This window comes from Marmota marmota, unplaced genomic scaffold, assembly GCF_001458135.2.
Source record: "Marmota marmota marmota unplaced genomic scaffold, marMar, whole genome shotgun sequence".
Classification (NCBI taxonomy): Eukaryota; Metazoa; Chordata; class Mammalia; order Rodentia; family Sciuridae; genus Marmota; species Marmota marmota.
In genome coordinates this window covers 514,520-529,815 of record NW_026000222.1, presented here as the reverse complement: position 1 = coordinate 529,815, position 15,296 = coordinate 514,520, and the positions used below count along the sequence as shown (strand labels likewise).

Genomic DNA, 15,296 nt, shown 5'->3' with positions numbered 1-15,296 from the left:
CTGGGAGGCCATGAGCAGGGGCGACTGGCTGGGTGGAAGCCGCAGGTGCCATCACTTTCCTGGGGACTCGGGGGTCTCACTCCAGTGCCCTCCTGGCCCGTGGTGGCAGAGTGCAGGCTGTGAAGGGGTGACAGGGGGTGGGAGGTCCCAGGAGATGGCAGAGCAGAACCCACATGGTGGGGGGATGCATCATGGGCACGTGCCTCTGGAGACCATCTCTGCACATCGAAAATCTGCTGATGTGGCCCACCAGGCTCTCCAGGCCGAGAGATCCCACAGGTCATCAACCTTGAGGGTGAAGGGCCTGCCTTGAGCATGTGTCCAAGCTGCGGTGGAGTGTAGGGGCTGCCACTGCGCCAGGCTCCTTGAGGACTACCCTGTGCCCGGCCCCCAGTAGTACCTTCTTGGCCTGAACAATGGCTGGTGCAGATGTCTCTGGTTTGAGTACAGGAGTCTGGGATCTGGCGACACGTAGGAACCCATGGTGGGGCTTGTCCTTAGGGGGCATGTTGAAGAAGGGAACTGAGCTCCGTGGGGGAGGCTGGTGAACCCAGTTCCCCTGAGGAGGGGGACACCCACCCCATGCCTTCCTCGCTCAGTAGGAGCTCAAGTGTGGAAACTGACTCCACCCTTGGGCAGGACCCTTCTCAGTTCCCTCTCTGTACAGGGTAGAGCAGAGGGAGCATGAGATGTGGTGGGGGGGCCGAGGCCCTTGGCTGGCATGGGTGACACACCTTGACTCCAGGAGGGGAGGTGCCCAGGGTCCCTGCAGGTGACCCCCAGGGGTGGCCTGGAGCCTGCCATGCCTTGCAGGGGCCAGGTCCCCATGGACTGAGCACAGCCCTGAAGACAGTAAAGGGCAACAGGGGCCCCCGAGTGCAGGACCCTGGGGTCCTGGGGAGGCCCCTCCATGGGTCAGCTTGGGATATGGCTTGCAGGTGGGCAGAACTGAGGTGGTCCGCAGCAGCCTGCATCCCGTGTTCTCCAAGGTCTTCACTGTTGACTACTATTTTGAGGAGGTGCAGAGACTGCGCTTTGAGGTGTATGACACCCACGGGCCCAGTGGTCTTAGCTCTCAGGATGACTTCCTGGGGGGCATGGAGTGCACCTTGGGGCAGGTGAGCAGCACCTGGGGAGGGAGGGTGTGGGAGGGTCCTGGGGGCAGTGAGGCCGTGGGTGGGCGACGGGGCAAGGTGGAGGTCCCATGGAGTGCACCCCAGTGGCTCAGGTTCTGAGGGGTGCACTTCCGTGGCTTCTCCCCTAACATGATTTCTTGTTTGAGACAGGGTCTTGTTAAGTTGCCCAGGCTGACCTGGAACCAGAGACCCTCCTGCTTTGGCCTCCAGGGTTGCTGGGATTGCAGGAGTGTGCCACCATGCCACTGGTCTTCCATATCAGTGTTTGTAGTGCAATTTTGAATGAGGTGGTACCTGGGTACATGCCACATTCAGGATATAGGAGCCATGCTGCAGATACCCTCCTGCTCCTGCACAGCCCGGTCTGGGTCCAGACATCCTCCCAGAGCCATGTTTTCACATGAGCAGATGAATATATTAATTTTTTTTCTTTCTTTCTTTTCTTCTTCCTCTTTTCTTTTTTCTTCTTTTCTTTTTTGTGGTGCTGAGGATTGAACCCAAGACCTTGTGCATGCGAGGCAAGCACCCTACCAACTGAGCTATATCCCTAGATTTTTTTCTTTCTAAAAAATCCACGGATTGGGGCTGGGGATGTGGCTCAAGCGGTAGCGCGCTCGCCTGGCATGCGTGCGGCCCGGGTTCGATCCTCAGCACCACATACAAACAAAGATGTTGTGTCCGCCGAGAACTAAAAAATAAATATTAAAAAAATTTTTAAAAAAATAAAAAAAGCATTAAAAAAAAAAAATCCACGGATTGCAGACACTTTCTCTTCTGACGTAGGAGCCCTTCCTCGTCATCATATAGAGGTCTCTTCTCTGTTTGCCCAGCATGTGCAAGGCCCTGGGTGTCCCCCAACACTGGGAAAAAAAAAGTTAAGAGGCCCAGTCTCCCTGTCCAGGGTGTAGCTTAGAGGAGCACTTGTCTGGCAGGCACAAGGCCCTGGGTTCAGGAAGTGTCCCTGTTCCTCCCTGTGCCGGGTGGCTGCAGCGTGGTATCCACTGCTCGCAGCCCTCTGCCCAGGCCCTCTCCTTCACCCTGTGCCACCTGTTCGAGTAACGAGCATCTTTCCTGCTGCCGCTCGGCTGTCTCTGGGCTGGGCTTTCCACAGGCCTTGTGACTTGAGGAACAGCTTACATGTGAGACGCGAGGCCGAGGATGGCAAGTTCCCAGATCGCAGGTCCCCATCCCCTCGCAGGTCCCCCTTCCAGCTGGCCCCCTTCCAGCCAGTCCCCCTGGTTGTCTGTGCTTGGGCCTCAGGGACGTGAAGCACAGCATGTTCTTTTACCCCACATCATGTGCATCTGACTCATCCCCATGGCTGCCTGGGCTGGAGCTGGTTTTCGTTAGCTGCTTCTGCTGACCCTGTTGTGCGGCAGCAGGGCTGACATGTGGGGAGGACCCAACCCCAGGGGCTGCAGAGTGAAGCTGCCCCACCTGCCTGCCAGCCTGGCGCGTACGGCACACATGCACACAGGCCCCACCCGGACCCCTGCAGTGCAGGACACGCCTCTCAGTCCCAGGTGGGCAGCTCACACATGGACGCAGACCGGGCACGTGTGTGGGCACACGCTCGTGGACTTCCTGCTCTGTGGCCAGGCTAGCTGTCTTGCCAAGGGCAGGGTCAGCCCTCTTTTCTGGGAGGCCATGAGCAGGGGCGACTGGCTGGGTGGAAGCCGCAGGTGCCATCACTTTCCTGGGGACTCGGGGGTCTCACTCCAGTGCCCTCCTGGCCCGTGGTGGCAGAGTGCAGACCCAGGCCAGGGGGCTGCAGAGTGGAGCTGGTTTTCGTTAGCTGCTTCTGCCGACCCTGTTGTGCGGCAGCGGGGCTGACATGTGGGGAGGACATGCCAGTTGCCCACATCCAGGGAGTGGCAGGCATGGGCTCAGGACACTCCTGGAGGGAAGGGTGTGCCCCCGGCAGTCCTGAGCCCCCTCAGCAGCGGGTGTTCCCTTCTCATCAACGGCAGGATGGACCCAGAGGACCCACCCGCTCTCCCAGGGCCCTGCTTCCCACTGGGCAGGTGGCCCCTGTCCTGTGAGCTTACCTGTGTCAACTTCACCCGCCCTGCTGGGCTCAGCCCATGGGAGAGCTGCCAGCAGTGCGTGGTGGGTGACGCCCACCCAGGGCTCGGCCTAGCTGAGCAGTCGCCCTTGCTGGACACGCACCTTTGTCAAAAGCCAGGGTGTGCCACCCTGGGGCTGGTGCTACCCTGACTTGCTGGAACAGTTGGTGTCCAGGAGGGGCCCACAGCCATTAAAACTTCCTTGCCCCATGGGTCCTCACCTGGTCCTCACCTGCCCCAAGGGTCCTCACCTGGTCTTCACCTGCCCTGTGTGTCCTCACCTGGTCCTCACCTGGTCCTCACCTGGTCCTCACTTGCCCTGTGGGTACTCACCTGGTCCTCACCTGCCCCGAGGGTCCTCACCTGGTCCTCACCTAGTCCTCATTTGCCCCGTGGGTACTCACCTGCCCTGTGGGTCCTCACCTGGTCCTCACCTGCCCTGTGGGTCCTCACCTGGTCCTCACCTAGTCCTCACCTGCCCCATGGGTCCTCATCTGGTCCTCACCTGGTCCTCACCTGCCCTGTGGGTCCTTACCTGGTCCTCACCTGGTCCTCACCTGCCCGGCAGGTCCTCACTTCAGGTGTGTCGGCAGCCATTTGCCTGGCCCTGGCCTGAGGGCTGGAGGCGCTGAGGTGTGGACCTGTTTCTGCTTCCTGTTTCCCTGTGCAGGAGCCCTATGGTGGCCTCGCCTCTGAGCCTGGGTCCCCCTCTGTGTAAAGCCGAGTGCCTCCCTCACATGGGCAGTCCTGGAGGTGCTGGAGCAGGAGGTGGCATGCAGAGGGTGTTGGTGGCCCTGGGTCCTGAGAGCCCCAGAAGGCCCAGGCCAGGGAGCAGGCGGGAGAGGGAGAGGAGCAGAAGGCCAGGGTCCCTGAGGCTTGGGGCTGTGCTCTGCCATCCTGTCCCTGCCTTTTCTGTCCAGATTGTGGCCCAGAAGAAGATGACCCGCCCGCTGCTGCTGAAGCTCGGCAGGACTGCCGGCAAGTCCTCCATCACTGTAAGACCCACCTCGGGGCCTTCCTCCCTCTGTGGCTCTGGGGCTGGGTGGGGGCAGGGGAGCAGGCCAGGTCTGGGGAGCCTGGACCTGCAGGAGGCCTGCAGCCCAGCGGGGCCTCTCCCCCAGGTGGTGGCCGAGGACATCTCCGGGAACAATGGTTATGTGGAGCTCTCCTTCCAGGCCAGGAAGTTGGACGACAAGGTGAGGTGGGCGCCCATGGCGCGTCCAGCTCCACATCCTCCCCAGGGGCTCTGCACGAGCCATGGCCACTTCCTTAGCAGAGACACTCATGACCCCACTTAATGATGGGGACACAGGCTGGAGGCCCCCAAGGCCATGCCTTGGAGGTGGAGGAACTGGATTTGAGCCCGGCCTGTTGGCCGTCAGTGGGTGGGAGGGCACCCTGGGCACTCAGAGTGGGGACCAGCCCTGGACAGGTGTCCCAACGCCGCTCTGGAGGTGTCAGAACTGAGACTGAAGTGGGGAGGGTCTGGCAGGAGTGGGGACATCGGGTAGACACCAGGAGCAGGAGAGGAGGGCAGGGCCCGGCTGGAGCCAGGGTCCTGTGGGCACGCTGGGGCACTTATGAGGGCTCCAGGGGCCAGGTCCCCGTCACCCCAGAGCTCCTCACCTGGTGCCTGGGGAAGTGACTGAGCCCACCCCCTGGCCCCTTGCCACGAACCCTCTGCTGCCCCAGGACCTCTTCAGCAAGTCCGACCCCTTCCTGGAGCTGTTCCGCATCAACAGGGACGGCAGCGAGCAGCTGGTGTACAGGACAGAGGTGAGGCTCTCGCCCACCCGGCACTCCGGCCGGCTGGTCCCCCGGGCACTTCCTGGCAGGCGTGAATGGCAGGAGGAGGACTGGCCACCCACTCCCCCCCGGCCCTGGCTGTGGACTCTGCTCCCAGCTCCTGGCCCCGCTCTGGGGAGCGGCAGGGTGGGCCGGCGGACTCGGCAGAGTCCCTCAGGGGTTGTTTTGGCTGTGATGATTTTTAGGGCTACCTCCCCTTCCTGCAGGGAGACGGTGGTGACAGCAGGGAGGGAGGGTTTCCTGTAGAGATAAATTGAGTAAAAAAAAATCTATTTCAGGCAAAAAAAGGGTCCAGTGGTCCAGTGAGGAGTGCAACCTCTGAGGGAGGTTCCCAGGAGGGGCACCTGGTCCTGGGCCTGTGGGGCCGGGTGGAGGCAGGCCAGCCTCCTGGACCCCAGGGTTCTGGGTGAGGAGCCCAGATTCCTGGGAGCCTCAGGGAGTCCCTATTGCCCCAGGACCCCAGAGCCTCCCGGGTTGTGGCCCCTGGCTCTGCCCCCGCCAACCCCTCCCGATGCCTAGGTGGTGAAGAACAACCTCAGCCCTGTGTGGGAGCCCTTCAAGGTGTCCCTCAACTCTCTGTGCAGCTGCGAGGAGACCCGGCCTCTGAAGGTAGGGAAGGGGCAGGGACAGAAATGGGACAGGCCAAGATGGGCCAGGGTGGTAGAAAAGCCAGTCCCCCCAAAACATACTGGGGCTTCTTGGAGTTAGAGTTCCTGGGAAACCAGGGACAGGGGAGGCGGTGGGGGTGGCCGGCTTTAGGGGGAGGGGTCCCTGGGCCCCCAGAGGGGCAGGTGGGCTGACGGGCCTGTGCCCCCAGGGCCTGGTCTGGGATCACGACTCCCGAGGGAGGCATGACTTCATCGGAGAATTCTCCACCACCTTCGCTGAGATGCAGAAGGCCTTCTCGGAAGGCCGGGTGAGCCTGCCTTGGGGTCCCCGCTCGCGGCCTGGCCATCCTGGTGGTGGCTGGGAGCAGCAGCAGCTACTGTCACGACCCTGGGAAGACTAGTGCTGGTGGCAAGCCAGAGATGCCATTGTGCCCAGAGCCCGGGTGCGCTGGGGTGACAGTTGGAACAGCCCTGCCAGAGGCCACCCAGGGCCAGGCATGGCAGTGGGCATGCAGGCGTGTGCACTTGTGTCCACTCAGTGGAAGGGCACACCTGAAGCTGGGGTGGCAGGAACGGCTGCTGGTGTGGGCCCAGTGTCCCTACGGGAGGTCTGCAGGCCCCAGAGGTGGCCCTCTCCCCAGGCGACAGGGCCATGCTGTGGTAACCCGGCTCCCCCTTGCCCTATTCTGGGCCACGGGGTCCCGATCCATGCTGGGTGTGCCCCATTCAGCAGATGGGTCCCTGTAGGGTGGCTGCTCCTCTCCTCCACACACGGCTTGGCCCTTGTGGTCACTGCTGGGGACAGTCATGAGGACAGGTCACTGGCAAGGCAGAGGCTTCGGCATCTGCCAGCCCCAGGGAGAGGGTGATGGACATTGCCGCCTGGCATCCCGCACGTCCCTGTGCCCAGGCCCAGTGGGAATGTGTCAACGCCAAGTACAAGCAGAGGAAGCGCAGCTACAGGAACTCCGGGGTGGTGGTCCTGGCTGGCCTGAAGGTAGGCGCCCTGCCTGGAGCTCTGTCCCGGGTGGTGGACCCTGGGGTGCCCTCCCAGGGGTCTCACGTCCTCCCTGGAGGAGGGGCAGAGCCAGGGCAGAGGGGGGAGGAGACAAGGCCAGGGTCCTCAGGGGAGGGCAGGCTCCCCAGGGCTGCCACATGGGCCTGGAGGGGCAGCCCTGGGGGGGCCCTGCTGACGCCCCTGCCTGGAAGCTCCACAGGGTCCACTCCTTCCTGGACTACATCATGGGCGGCTGTCAGATCCACTGCACGGTGAGTCTGGCCAGGCTGCTACACACCCAGAGCCCAGGCCACCTGGGCAGGACCCCAGTCGGCCCCCAGGGCCCTGCAGCAGAGGGTGGGCACACAGAAACCAGTCCAGGGTCACCCTCAGAGGTGACACGGTCAGGACTTGCCTGCTCCTAGGGAGACGACCTAGGAGAGTTGAGCATTTGACGTGGGACCACCATGCCCATGTGGCCCTGGGCAGGCAGTGGGTGGGCAATGGGAGACAGCAAGCCCCGGGAGGCCCTGAGGGGGCCCCAGTGGGAGGCACAAGGGTGACCAGGGCAGGGGTGGTCTCCGTGGAGGGAGGGGGGGAGTGAGTGCCCGCCAGCGGGAGCTCAGCTCTGCTGGGGTCATGCTGGGGCATCGGGGGACCCCTCCCTGCCCTGTGCACCTGCCTGCAGAGGCTGGAGGACGGCATCTTGGGGCAGTAGCCCCAGCTTCCTCCTTGAACCAGTCCCCTACCCAAACCTGGGCTTGGTCCCCTGCCTGCCTGGCGGAGGGCGGGCCAGTGCTGCACACCTCCCTGGCCCTTGCAGGTAGCCATTGACTTCACAGCTTCCAACGGCGACCCCCGGAACAGCTGCTCCCTGCACCACATCGACCCCCGCCAGCCCAACGAGTACCTGAGAGCGCTGGTGGCCGTGGGCGAAGTCTGCCAGGACTACGACAGGTGTGGCCCTGCCCCTGGGCGGCTACTAGCCGGGGAGCCTGTCCAGGAAGGGCCAGGAGCACCTCTGTGGCAGCCCACAGGGGGCATACCCTGCACCTGGACGCCAGCCTGACCATCTGGCCGTCAGACTGGGGTGGTCAGGAGCTAGGCACAGAGGCCTGGCTGGTGCCTTTGGTGTCCCCAGGGGTTGGGACCACGGAGGTAGGGCTCACTCCAGGGCCCCCCTGGGAGGGACCAAGCACAAACCCAGAGGGCTGGACGTCATGCCCATGTCATGGCTGCCTGCCAGGAGCCCTCCCTCTGGGTGGAGGATGGAGGGGTGTGTGGCCAGAGTGTGCCCTGGTCCTGTGGACGCCAGGGTCCTGTGGACGGACAGTGCCCTGTGTCAGAGCCCTGCAGGCTGGGGGCAGCAGGGCCATCCTGGCCAGCTCCGCCCTCCTGCCTGTGCACACGTGCCTCCGTTGCTCTCTGGTGGCCTGAGTGCCACCTCTAGGCCTGGGCCCACAGGACCCTGGGCTCTTGGGCTCTTGGGCTCTGATCAGCATCTGCTCCTGCGAGGAGCGGGGCCCTCGTGATGGACGCTGCCTTTCTTCCAGTGACAAGAGGTTTTCTGCTTTGGGGTTTGGAGCCAGAATCCCTCCCAAGTATGAGGTAGGAGACCAGGCTGGGGCCTGGACGCCACCACACCTGTCACCTGGGTCTCTTGTAACCCCACTCTGCTAGACAGAGGGCATGGAGGTGCCTTCCTGCCAGAGAGGGTGACCTTTGACCTCCTAGGACGCAGGGTGTGGGCTGGAGATGAGCTCCTGCTTCCCATCAGAAAGATGCAACCACAATGGTGGTTGACAAACGGGAAGCTTCAGGAACTGCTGGATGTGGTCGAGGCCATAGCCCAGGCCCCACTTGGCCTCCTTCCCTAGAGGTCTCTCTGCATGGGGCAGGCTAGTTGTCGTGAGCCATGTGGGTCCTGGGAGGGCATCAGCCACTGGCCCCTCTTGCCCCACCCAGGTGTCCCATGACTTTGCCATCAATTTCAATCCCGAGGACGATGAGTGTGAAGGTAGGAGCTGGCAGTGGGCCTGGGGCGGGGTGGGGTGGGCCCGGCTCACCTGCTGTCCCCACAGGCATCCAGGGCGTGGTGGAGGCCTACCAGAACTGCCTGCCCCAGGTCCAGCTCTACGGCCCCACCAACGTGGCGCCTATCATCTCCAAGGTGGCCCGCATGGCGGCGGTTGAGGAGCGCACGGGCGAGGCCTCTGTAGGTGCCCGGGTGTGGGCTGGGGTGCCAGGTGGAGGGTTGGCGTTGCGTGTGGAGGGGGCTCCGGCCCTGGGAGGCAGCCGGCAGACATCTGGGACAGGCAGCACCAGTGCAAAGACCCTGGGGCAGGACGGAGGGGTGGGTGGACAGGTGCCTCATGGTCGGTTTTTATCATCTCACGGTTGGCCCTGGGCTTCCTGTGTCCTGCAATAACACACAGGCGGTCAGGGCTGCTTATGGTTTCCTGGTACATATGACATGGTCCTGAGACTGCATTCTGCACTTTGTGTGCTGCTGGGGACGCTGCCTCTTGCCTGTTGCTTTCCTTCACCTTTGCTCACCTTTGAAAAGATGTCAGCTTTACAGGAGTGACGTGCCACCGCAGCCATCCCTGTCTGCACGTTGGCCCGTCTGCCCCCCCACCCTCGTGCTTTTGTTAGTTTTGTTTTTTCAAGTTACATTGAGACCATGCTAAAGTATACAGCGTGCAGGCCTCAGGACAGTGGGGGTCCAGCAGGGGCCAGGAGAGGCTCTCCTCTCGGGCTCCAGAGGGAAACTCAGAAGTTTGTTTGCATATTTTCATGTTTTAGTTTTTGCACCAGCATCAGAGACTGCAGGGTGCACTGTGTGGTTCTGTGCTCACACCCAGCCACACACCCCCACCTCCTCTCTTTTATTATGGAACCTGTGATCCTCCTGCCTCGGCCTCCCAGGTAGCTGGGATCACAGGCGTGGCCACTGCACCAGGTGCACGGTGCGTTTAACCTCAGTACCACACACACTACGCAGTGGGCACTGCAACGCTCCCACGTGCAGCGTGATGTGGTTGGTCTCCTCCCCTCAGACTTTGCTGACTGACAGCCCTGGCTAAGGATCTGGCTGTTGCTCTCAGGGGTCGGGTGATGCTGTGAAGCAGTGCTAGACACACATTCCACCTGTGGGCCTCTCATGGCCTCTACAGAGACTAGGCCCCAGCCCAACCGGTGGTGTCCCCGGCTTAGACACCAGCCCACGTGTGTGGCCTCACTCTTGTTCTCAAGTCATGACACTTCCCACCAAGAAATGGGTCGCCATGAGATGTCACGAGATTAGTCTTTAATTCTCCTTTCCTGTGTGAGACCGGCAGGGGTGACGGTGCCCGGGGTGCCCAAAGTTGGCAGAGGGAGCGCTGGAGACCATGCGGGCGCTGACCTGGTCTGGGTGGGCCAGGTGGGCTTTGAGCAGGGCTGTGGTACATGGAGGCCAGGAGCAGGGCTGGGGTTGCTCTGAGGCACGCTGGCTCTGGAGGGAGTGGCAGGAGATGGCTGGAGAAAGGGAAGTCCCTGCTTCCTCTGAGGCTGGTCGGGCCTGTGGCCTGTCCATCCTTTGTTCCCTGGACAGTACCACTGCTGGGTGTCCACTGTGCTGGAGGCAGAGGTGTGAGGGAGACGGCCAGCCTTCAGGGCTCGAGCTCTGGGACCCCCCTTCTCTTTAGTGAGACTGTGGGGTGGCCTTGGCTATCACTGGAAAGTGGGCTTCTCTGCAAAGGGTCCTGCTGCCTCCCGCAGCCAGGACTGCAGTGGACCCTGCTCACGCTGGGCCTCTCCTCCTCTGGATCACAGCCTGGCAGTCATGTCAGGTGGACTTTGCAGTGCCCGTCCAGAGCCACAGGTGGGACGGTGACAGGGAGCCCGGGGGAGCTGGAGTAGGGTAACTGCAGAGACCCCTGAGTGTGCCATCATGGTGAGCCGTGCTGCTTCAACAAACGCACGGCAGAGCCGTCCTAAAGCTGCTGAGCCAAGCTCTGGCCAATCCAGGTGGGGGCACAGCTGGCCGTGGGCGAGGGCCCTGGGTGCTGCCCCACCCCTTTCCTGTGTCTGCAGCAATACTACATCCTGCTGATCCTGACGGACGGCGTGGTGACCGACATGGCGGACACGCGGGAGGCCATTGTGCGCGCCTCGCACCTGCCCATGTCCATCATCATCGTGGGCGTGGGCAACGCCGACTTCACCGACATGCAGACTCTGGACGGGGAGGACGGCGTCCTACGCTCCCCTCGGGGCGAGCCGGCGCTCCGGGACATCGTGCAGTTCCTGCCCTTCAGGGAGCTCAAGAGCGTGAGTGCAGGGCCCCGGGCAGGCCACCCGAGCCTGGCCAGCGAGGACCTGGCGCGCCCCAGCTGGGGCCCGGGAGGGAGCCTAAGGCTTGGCTGCAGGAACTCGGTCTGTATAGAGGCAGAGGGAGCAGCTCCCCCCTGCCCTGCACCTCCTGGGACACAGAGGGCTCCCCACCCCGGGCATTCCTCAGGGAGCGTGGGCGGCGCCTGCCCAGCAGCCTCTCCACCTCCTGCCCCAGCCCCTGCACCTCCTGGGACACAGAGGGCTCCCCACACCCACGCACTCCTCCGGAGCGTGGGCAGCACCTGCCCAGCAGCCCCTCCACCTCCTGCCCCAGCCCCTGGGGGAGGCGGGTGCAGGTGGCCCTCAGAGCTCTGGGGGGTTGTGGACTCATACTCTCGATTTTCAGGCTGTGTCCTTAGGAGAAGCTCAACAGGCACCAGGCCTAGGTCAGCTCCCTGCTGGTCCCTGAGACCACTTTGAGAGTTGGGGCTGTGACCAGGTGGGGGACAAGGATCTCAAAGGGCTCAAGTGCACCTGCCTTCCCCACCCTAGGCCTCCCCCGCGGCGTTGGCCAAGTGTGTGCTGGCCGAGGTCCCCAAGCAGATGGTGGAGTACTACAGCCACAAGGAGCTGCCTCCACGTGGCTTTTGCAGCCTCCCTGGAGAGGCCAGTCCCCGCTCGTCTCCTGAGGACTCCAGGCACGGGGACTGTGACCAGGGTGCCCCCACGGCCTCTGTTTCCAGCACCTTTGGGGGTCCTTAAGCCCCTGAGGCCCCCAGAAGCCTCCTGCTCCCAGCCCAGGCTTGTCCCCTCCTGTCGTCCTGTTAGCCTGGGAGGGCGGGAGATGAAGGGATCCAGGCCCTTTGGGGGGCACCCAGAAGCAGCAGCCCCCGTGCCTATCCCTGCTGGAGCCAGGGGTTGCTGAGGGTAGGACAGGCCTGGCAGGCCCTCCTCGCCGGGGCTCCTCAGCGTCTGCTTGTTGAGGGCAGCTGTCCTGAGCACCCGACACCCTCCTGGGCAGACCCCTCTCTGCCCTGGCAGGACCCCTCCGCCTGCCCCTGCTGCCATCCTGAGCATCCTGTCCACATCCCAGGGCCTTGGGGGTCTGAGTGAGCGTCGGGTCTAATAAAGCCTCACCTGGCCCAGGAGTGGACTTGTGCCTCTGTGACCTGCGAGGACAGCTGAGCTGTCTGTGTCACAAATTCAAAGAATGAAATCCGGGGGCAGGAGTGTCAGAAAGAAACAGATTTGTGGAGTAGTAGGAAGACAGCAGGCGGAGCTCCTAAGGGGAGGGCCCAGGACAGGGGCCTGCATATGCTGCCTGGGCTTGCGTGAATCTGCAGGGTTCAGGACAGCAGCCCAGCTTGTACCCTGGTAGGACTCCCAGCTTCCTGAGCCTCCTCGCAGCCGAGGCTGGGCAACCTTGCGCCTCCAGGGCTCCGTCTACAGCATGGAGTGAGGTTGAGTGGGCTCTCGGCCTCACGGATTTGATGAAAGAAACCCACAGGGCAAGAAAACAAGCAGAGCTCCCGAAGGAGACAGGCCCCGGGAGGGGTGCCCGCGGCTCTGCTCTCTGGGGCTCCAGTGCCCAACTGTCCCCAGGTGGTGGTGAGGTCGGATCCAGAGAGCCTCCCATCGGCACTGCTCTGCCTACTCTAGCAAATTTGGAGAAAAGTGGCCTCTGAGCCTCACGTGGCTCAAGGTTGGGGGTGGGGGCTGATGGCACAGGAGGAAGTGCCTTTTGGGGTTGGTCGTGTCTAGAGGCTGTTAAGGAACTGTCCTTGTGGCTAGGACAGCTGAGGTCAGGGGACGTCCTGGTCCTCTCCTCCTCTTCTCTGAGACCCTCTCCTGGCTGCCTGTGGCCATCTGAAAACCTCATTCCAAGGAGGATCTGGCTCTGGGAGAGGCAGACCTGGCCTGGGCTCCTCCAGGCCCAGGGCACCAGCTACCCACAGCAGGAGGCCCGCGGCCAGGGTCGCTCCTGCCCCCTGGTGACTGCAGCCTGAGCAGTGCTTCCCGCCCAGGACCAGAGCGGTCAGCGGGTTCCAACTGAGATCCCTCTGCATTACCTTGTCTGAGAAAACCCTGAATCCGCCCCCGTCCACCCATCCCTCACCCATCCACCCATCCCTCACCCATCCACCCCCATCCCCCACCCCCTCCGACCCCTCCCTCCCTCTAGGCTGAGTCCTGATTCGTCTCCTGCGAATCAGGGATAATAGGCATCACCATGGTAACCTGGCTACAAGTCAGACGGCTGAAGTTGGTCTGTGTGTGGAGGGGGAACATGGGGGCAGACAGCACACCAGGGAAATGCACCCTGTGTCCATTTCTCAGGCCAGAGGTTCTCCACCAGGGGTAGGTCGTGGGTCCAGACCTGAGGCAGGTGTCAGCCCAGCTCTGATCTGGTCCCCACAGGTTCAGTGGCAGGAAGCCTGGGCCTTCCTGGCGTCCGCTCAGGTGCTGCCGAGGGCCCTCAGTGAGTGGGGTCCCAGAAGGCAGCGACTGCCCAGAGTGGGGACTGAGGCGGGCAGAGCCAGCGACCCAGGAGGCTGAGGCAGTATGGCCCCTCATCCAGGAAGCCTGGGCCGCTCAGCAAGAACCTGTCTCATAATTTATAAAAGAAAAAAAAAATCCCTAAAAGGACCAGGCTTTCGCTTGGTGGTGGTACGTCGGCCTCACAGGCAATGTGGGGTTCAATCCCCCCAGCACCGGGGGGCAATCTCCATGGAGTGACCTACCTGAGGTCACACAGCGAGGTAGGGGCAGACACAGGACCCCGGCTCTGTGAGTCCTGGCTCCACAGCTGCATTGTGTCAGGGATGTGCCCTGGCTGGGTCTGTTGTAGGGACAGACCAGGCGGGGCACCAAAGACAGCAGGAAGCAGTTTTCTTTGGCTGCAGCCAGGTTCAGAGGCCACAGCTTTTGCTGGGATCAATCAATCCCCTGAACCCCGAGTTCAGGGAGTTAGAGTTTTACACCCAGCGTCTCAGGGGAGGGGCTCAGTTCATCTGCAGAAGTTCACACAAAGCAGCTTTTTCTGTCCCTGTTCTGGGCACGTTAGCCCTCAAGGACAGCGACTGAGAAGGGGGAGCTGCTTCTCCCCTTCCCTCCCCGGCCAGCTGCTACCACGGAGCCCAGTTGTACCTTCTCTGATCTTAGAAATGTAGACACCTCTGTGAAGCCCAGCTCAAGGCCAGAGGCCTTGTTAAAGGATCTGTCTTTTTATTATCACATTTTGCATTTGCAAACACACTTTAAAAACTACTGTACTGGATAAATGTTTGTGGAAAACTCGTAAAGGGGCGTCCAGCACCTGGAGTGCCGATCTCTTCCAGGCCAGTGGCCAAGTTATAGAGCAACAGGAAACTCACCTGCCTTGAACTCTGTTGTAGAGACTCTTTTGCTGATAGTCCTAAAATCAATCCTGGTGAAGATTTCTGGAGAAGCTGAGTTAAGACTTTTGGTGGAGGAGGGGGCCACCACAGGTCCAGAGGCGCTCCCAGGCTGGGCGGCCGGGTCAGAAAGCCTCCACTGGGCAGGAGCCTGCAGTGGAACCCATGTCCCCAGTTGCCAGGTGCAGCTCCCAACCACCTGGAGCCTGGCTGTGGCTCATGGTGTGGCTCCAAGGTGTGGGTGTTCCAGGGAAGCAGAGCTGGAAAGGGTGGAGGGCCCAGGACCCCCCACAAGCCCCAGGACTCCCTTCCAGCATGCTGAGGAGCCCCCTTCTTGGGGCCTGGGCCTGGCACCGGGAAGAGTCTGGAGGTGCCTGGCAGCTGGGCGGGACACCTGGCTGAGCCCCCCACACCTGCTTCCCTGGGCAAGCCCCAAGGGAGTCCAAGCCCTGGTCCCAGGCGCCAGGGCCAGGGTACTTTGGCAGCCCTGCCTCTGTCAGATCTGCATGGACGTGGGCTCTACAGTGACTCCCAAGGCTCCACGGTAAGGACACGGGGCTGCTGCCTCCTGCCGGAGACACTGGCCCTGGCTCGCGCTGCATATGAGGAGGCCCGGGCAGTCCAGTGCCCAGCAGCACCTGGAGTGAGGCCGGCCGGCCAGACCGGGGCCTCCAGTGGCTCCTGCATCCCGGCAGAGCCTGTGGTAGAGACGGAGCCAGCTGACACCACACCCTGAGAGATCCGAAGCCAGAGCCACAAGGCCATCCCTCTGGTCCCCGCCCTGCAGACCTGGCTGGGTAGGCCGGCCACCACGTTCCCAGCCCGTGACACAACCCAGGAGGCTGGAGCCGCCCAGGAGTCTGCTTGCACGGTGCCTGAGTTGGTGCCCACACCAGTGTGTGGCCACTGTTTCCTAAAAGTACAGCCAGCTGGACGAGCTCCATCTTTTTTTTTTTTTTTTTTTTTTTTTT

General features: G+C 62.4%; 1 protein-coding gene across 2 annotated transcripts; it reads left to right on the top strand.

The window, feature by feature from the left end:
* The first annotated feature begins 906 nt into the window (after positions 1–906).
* Cpne7 (copine 7) lies at positions 907–12,095 on the top strand. Of its 2 annotated transcripts, none has more exons than XM_015496264.2 (14): positions 907–1,118; positions 4,123–4,197; positions 4,324–4,398; positions 4,895–4,978; positions 5,528–5,617; positions 5,826–5,924; positions 6,527–6,613; positions 6,826–6,885; positions 7,437–7,570; positions 8,167–8,221; positions 8,579–8,630; positions 8,695–8,828; positions 10,691–10,927; positions 11,483–12,095. In XM_015496264.2, the coding sequence occupies exons 1-14, from the start codon at positions 1,098–1,100 to the stop codon at positions 11,690–11,692; spliced, it is 1,413 nt and encodes a 470-aa protein (XP_015351750.2). In that variant the 5' UTR covers positions 907–1,097; the 3' UTR covers positions 11,693–12,095. The 2 variants fall into 2 exon arrangements, with proteins under 2 accessions (XP_015351750.2, XP_048648309.1); XM_048792352.1 differs by lacking the exon at positions 907–1,118 and adding an exon at positions 1,902–2,659.
* The last annotated feature ends 3,201 nt before the right edge of the window (positions 12,096–15,296 follow it).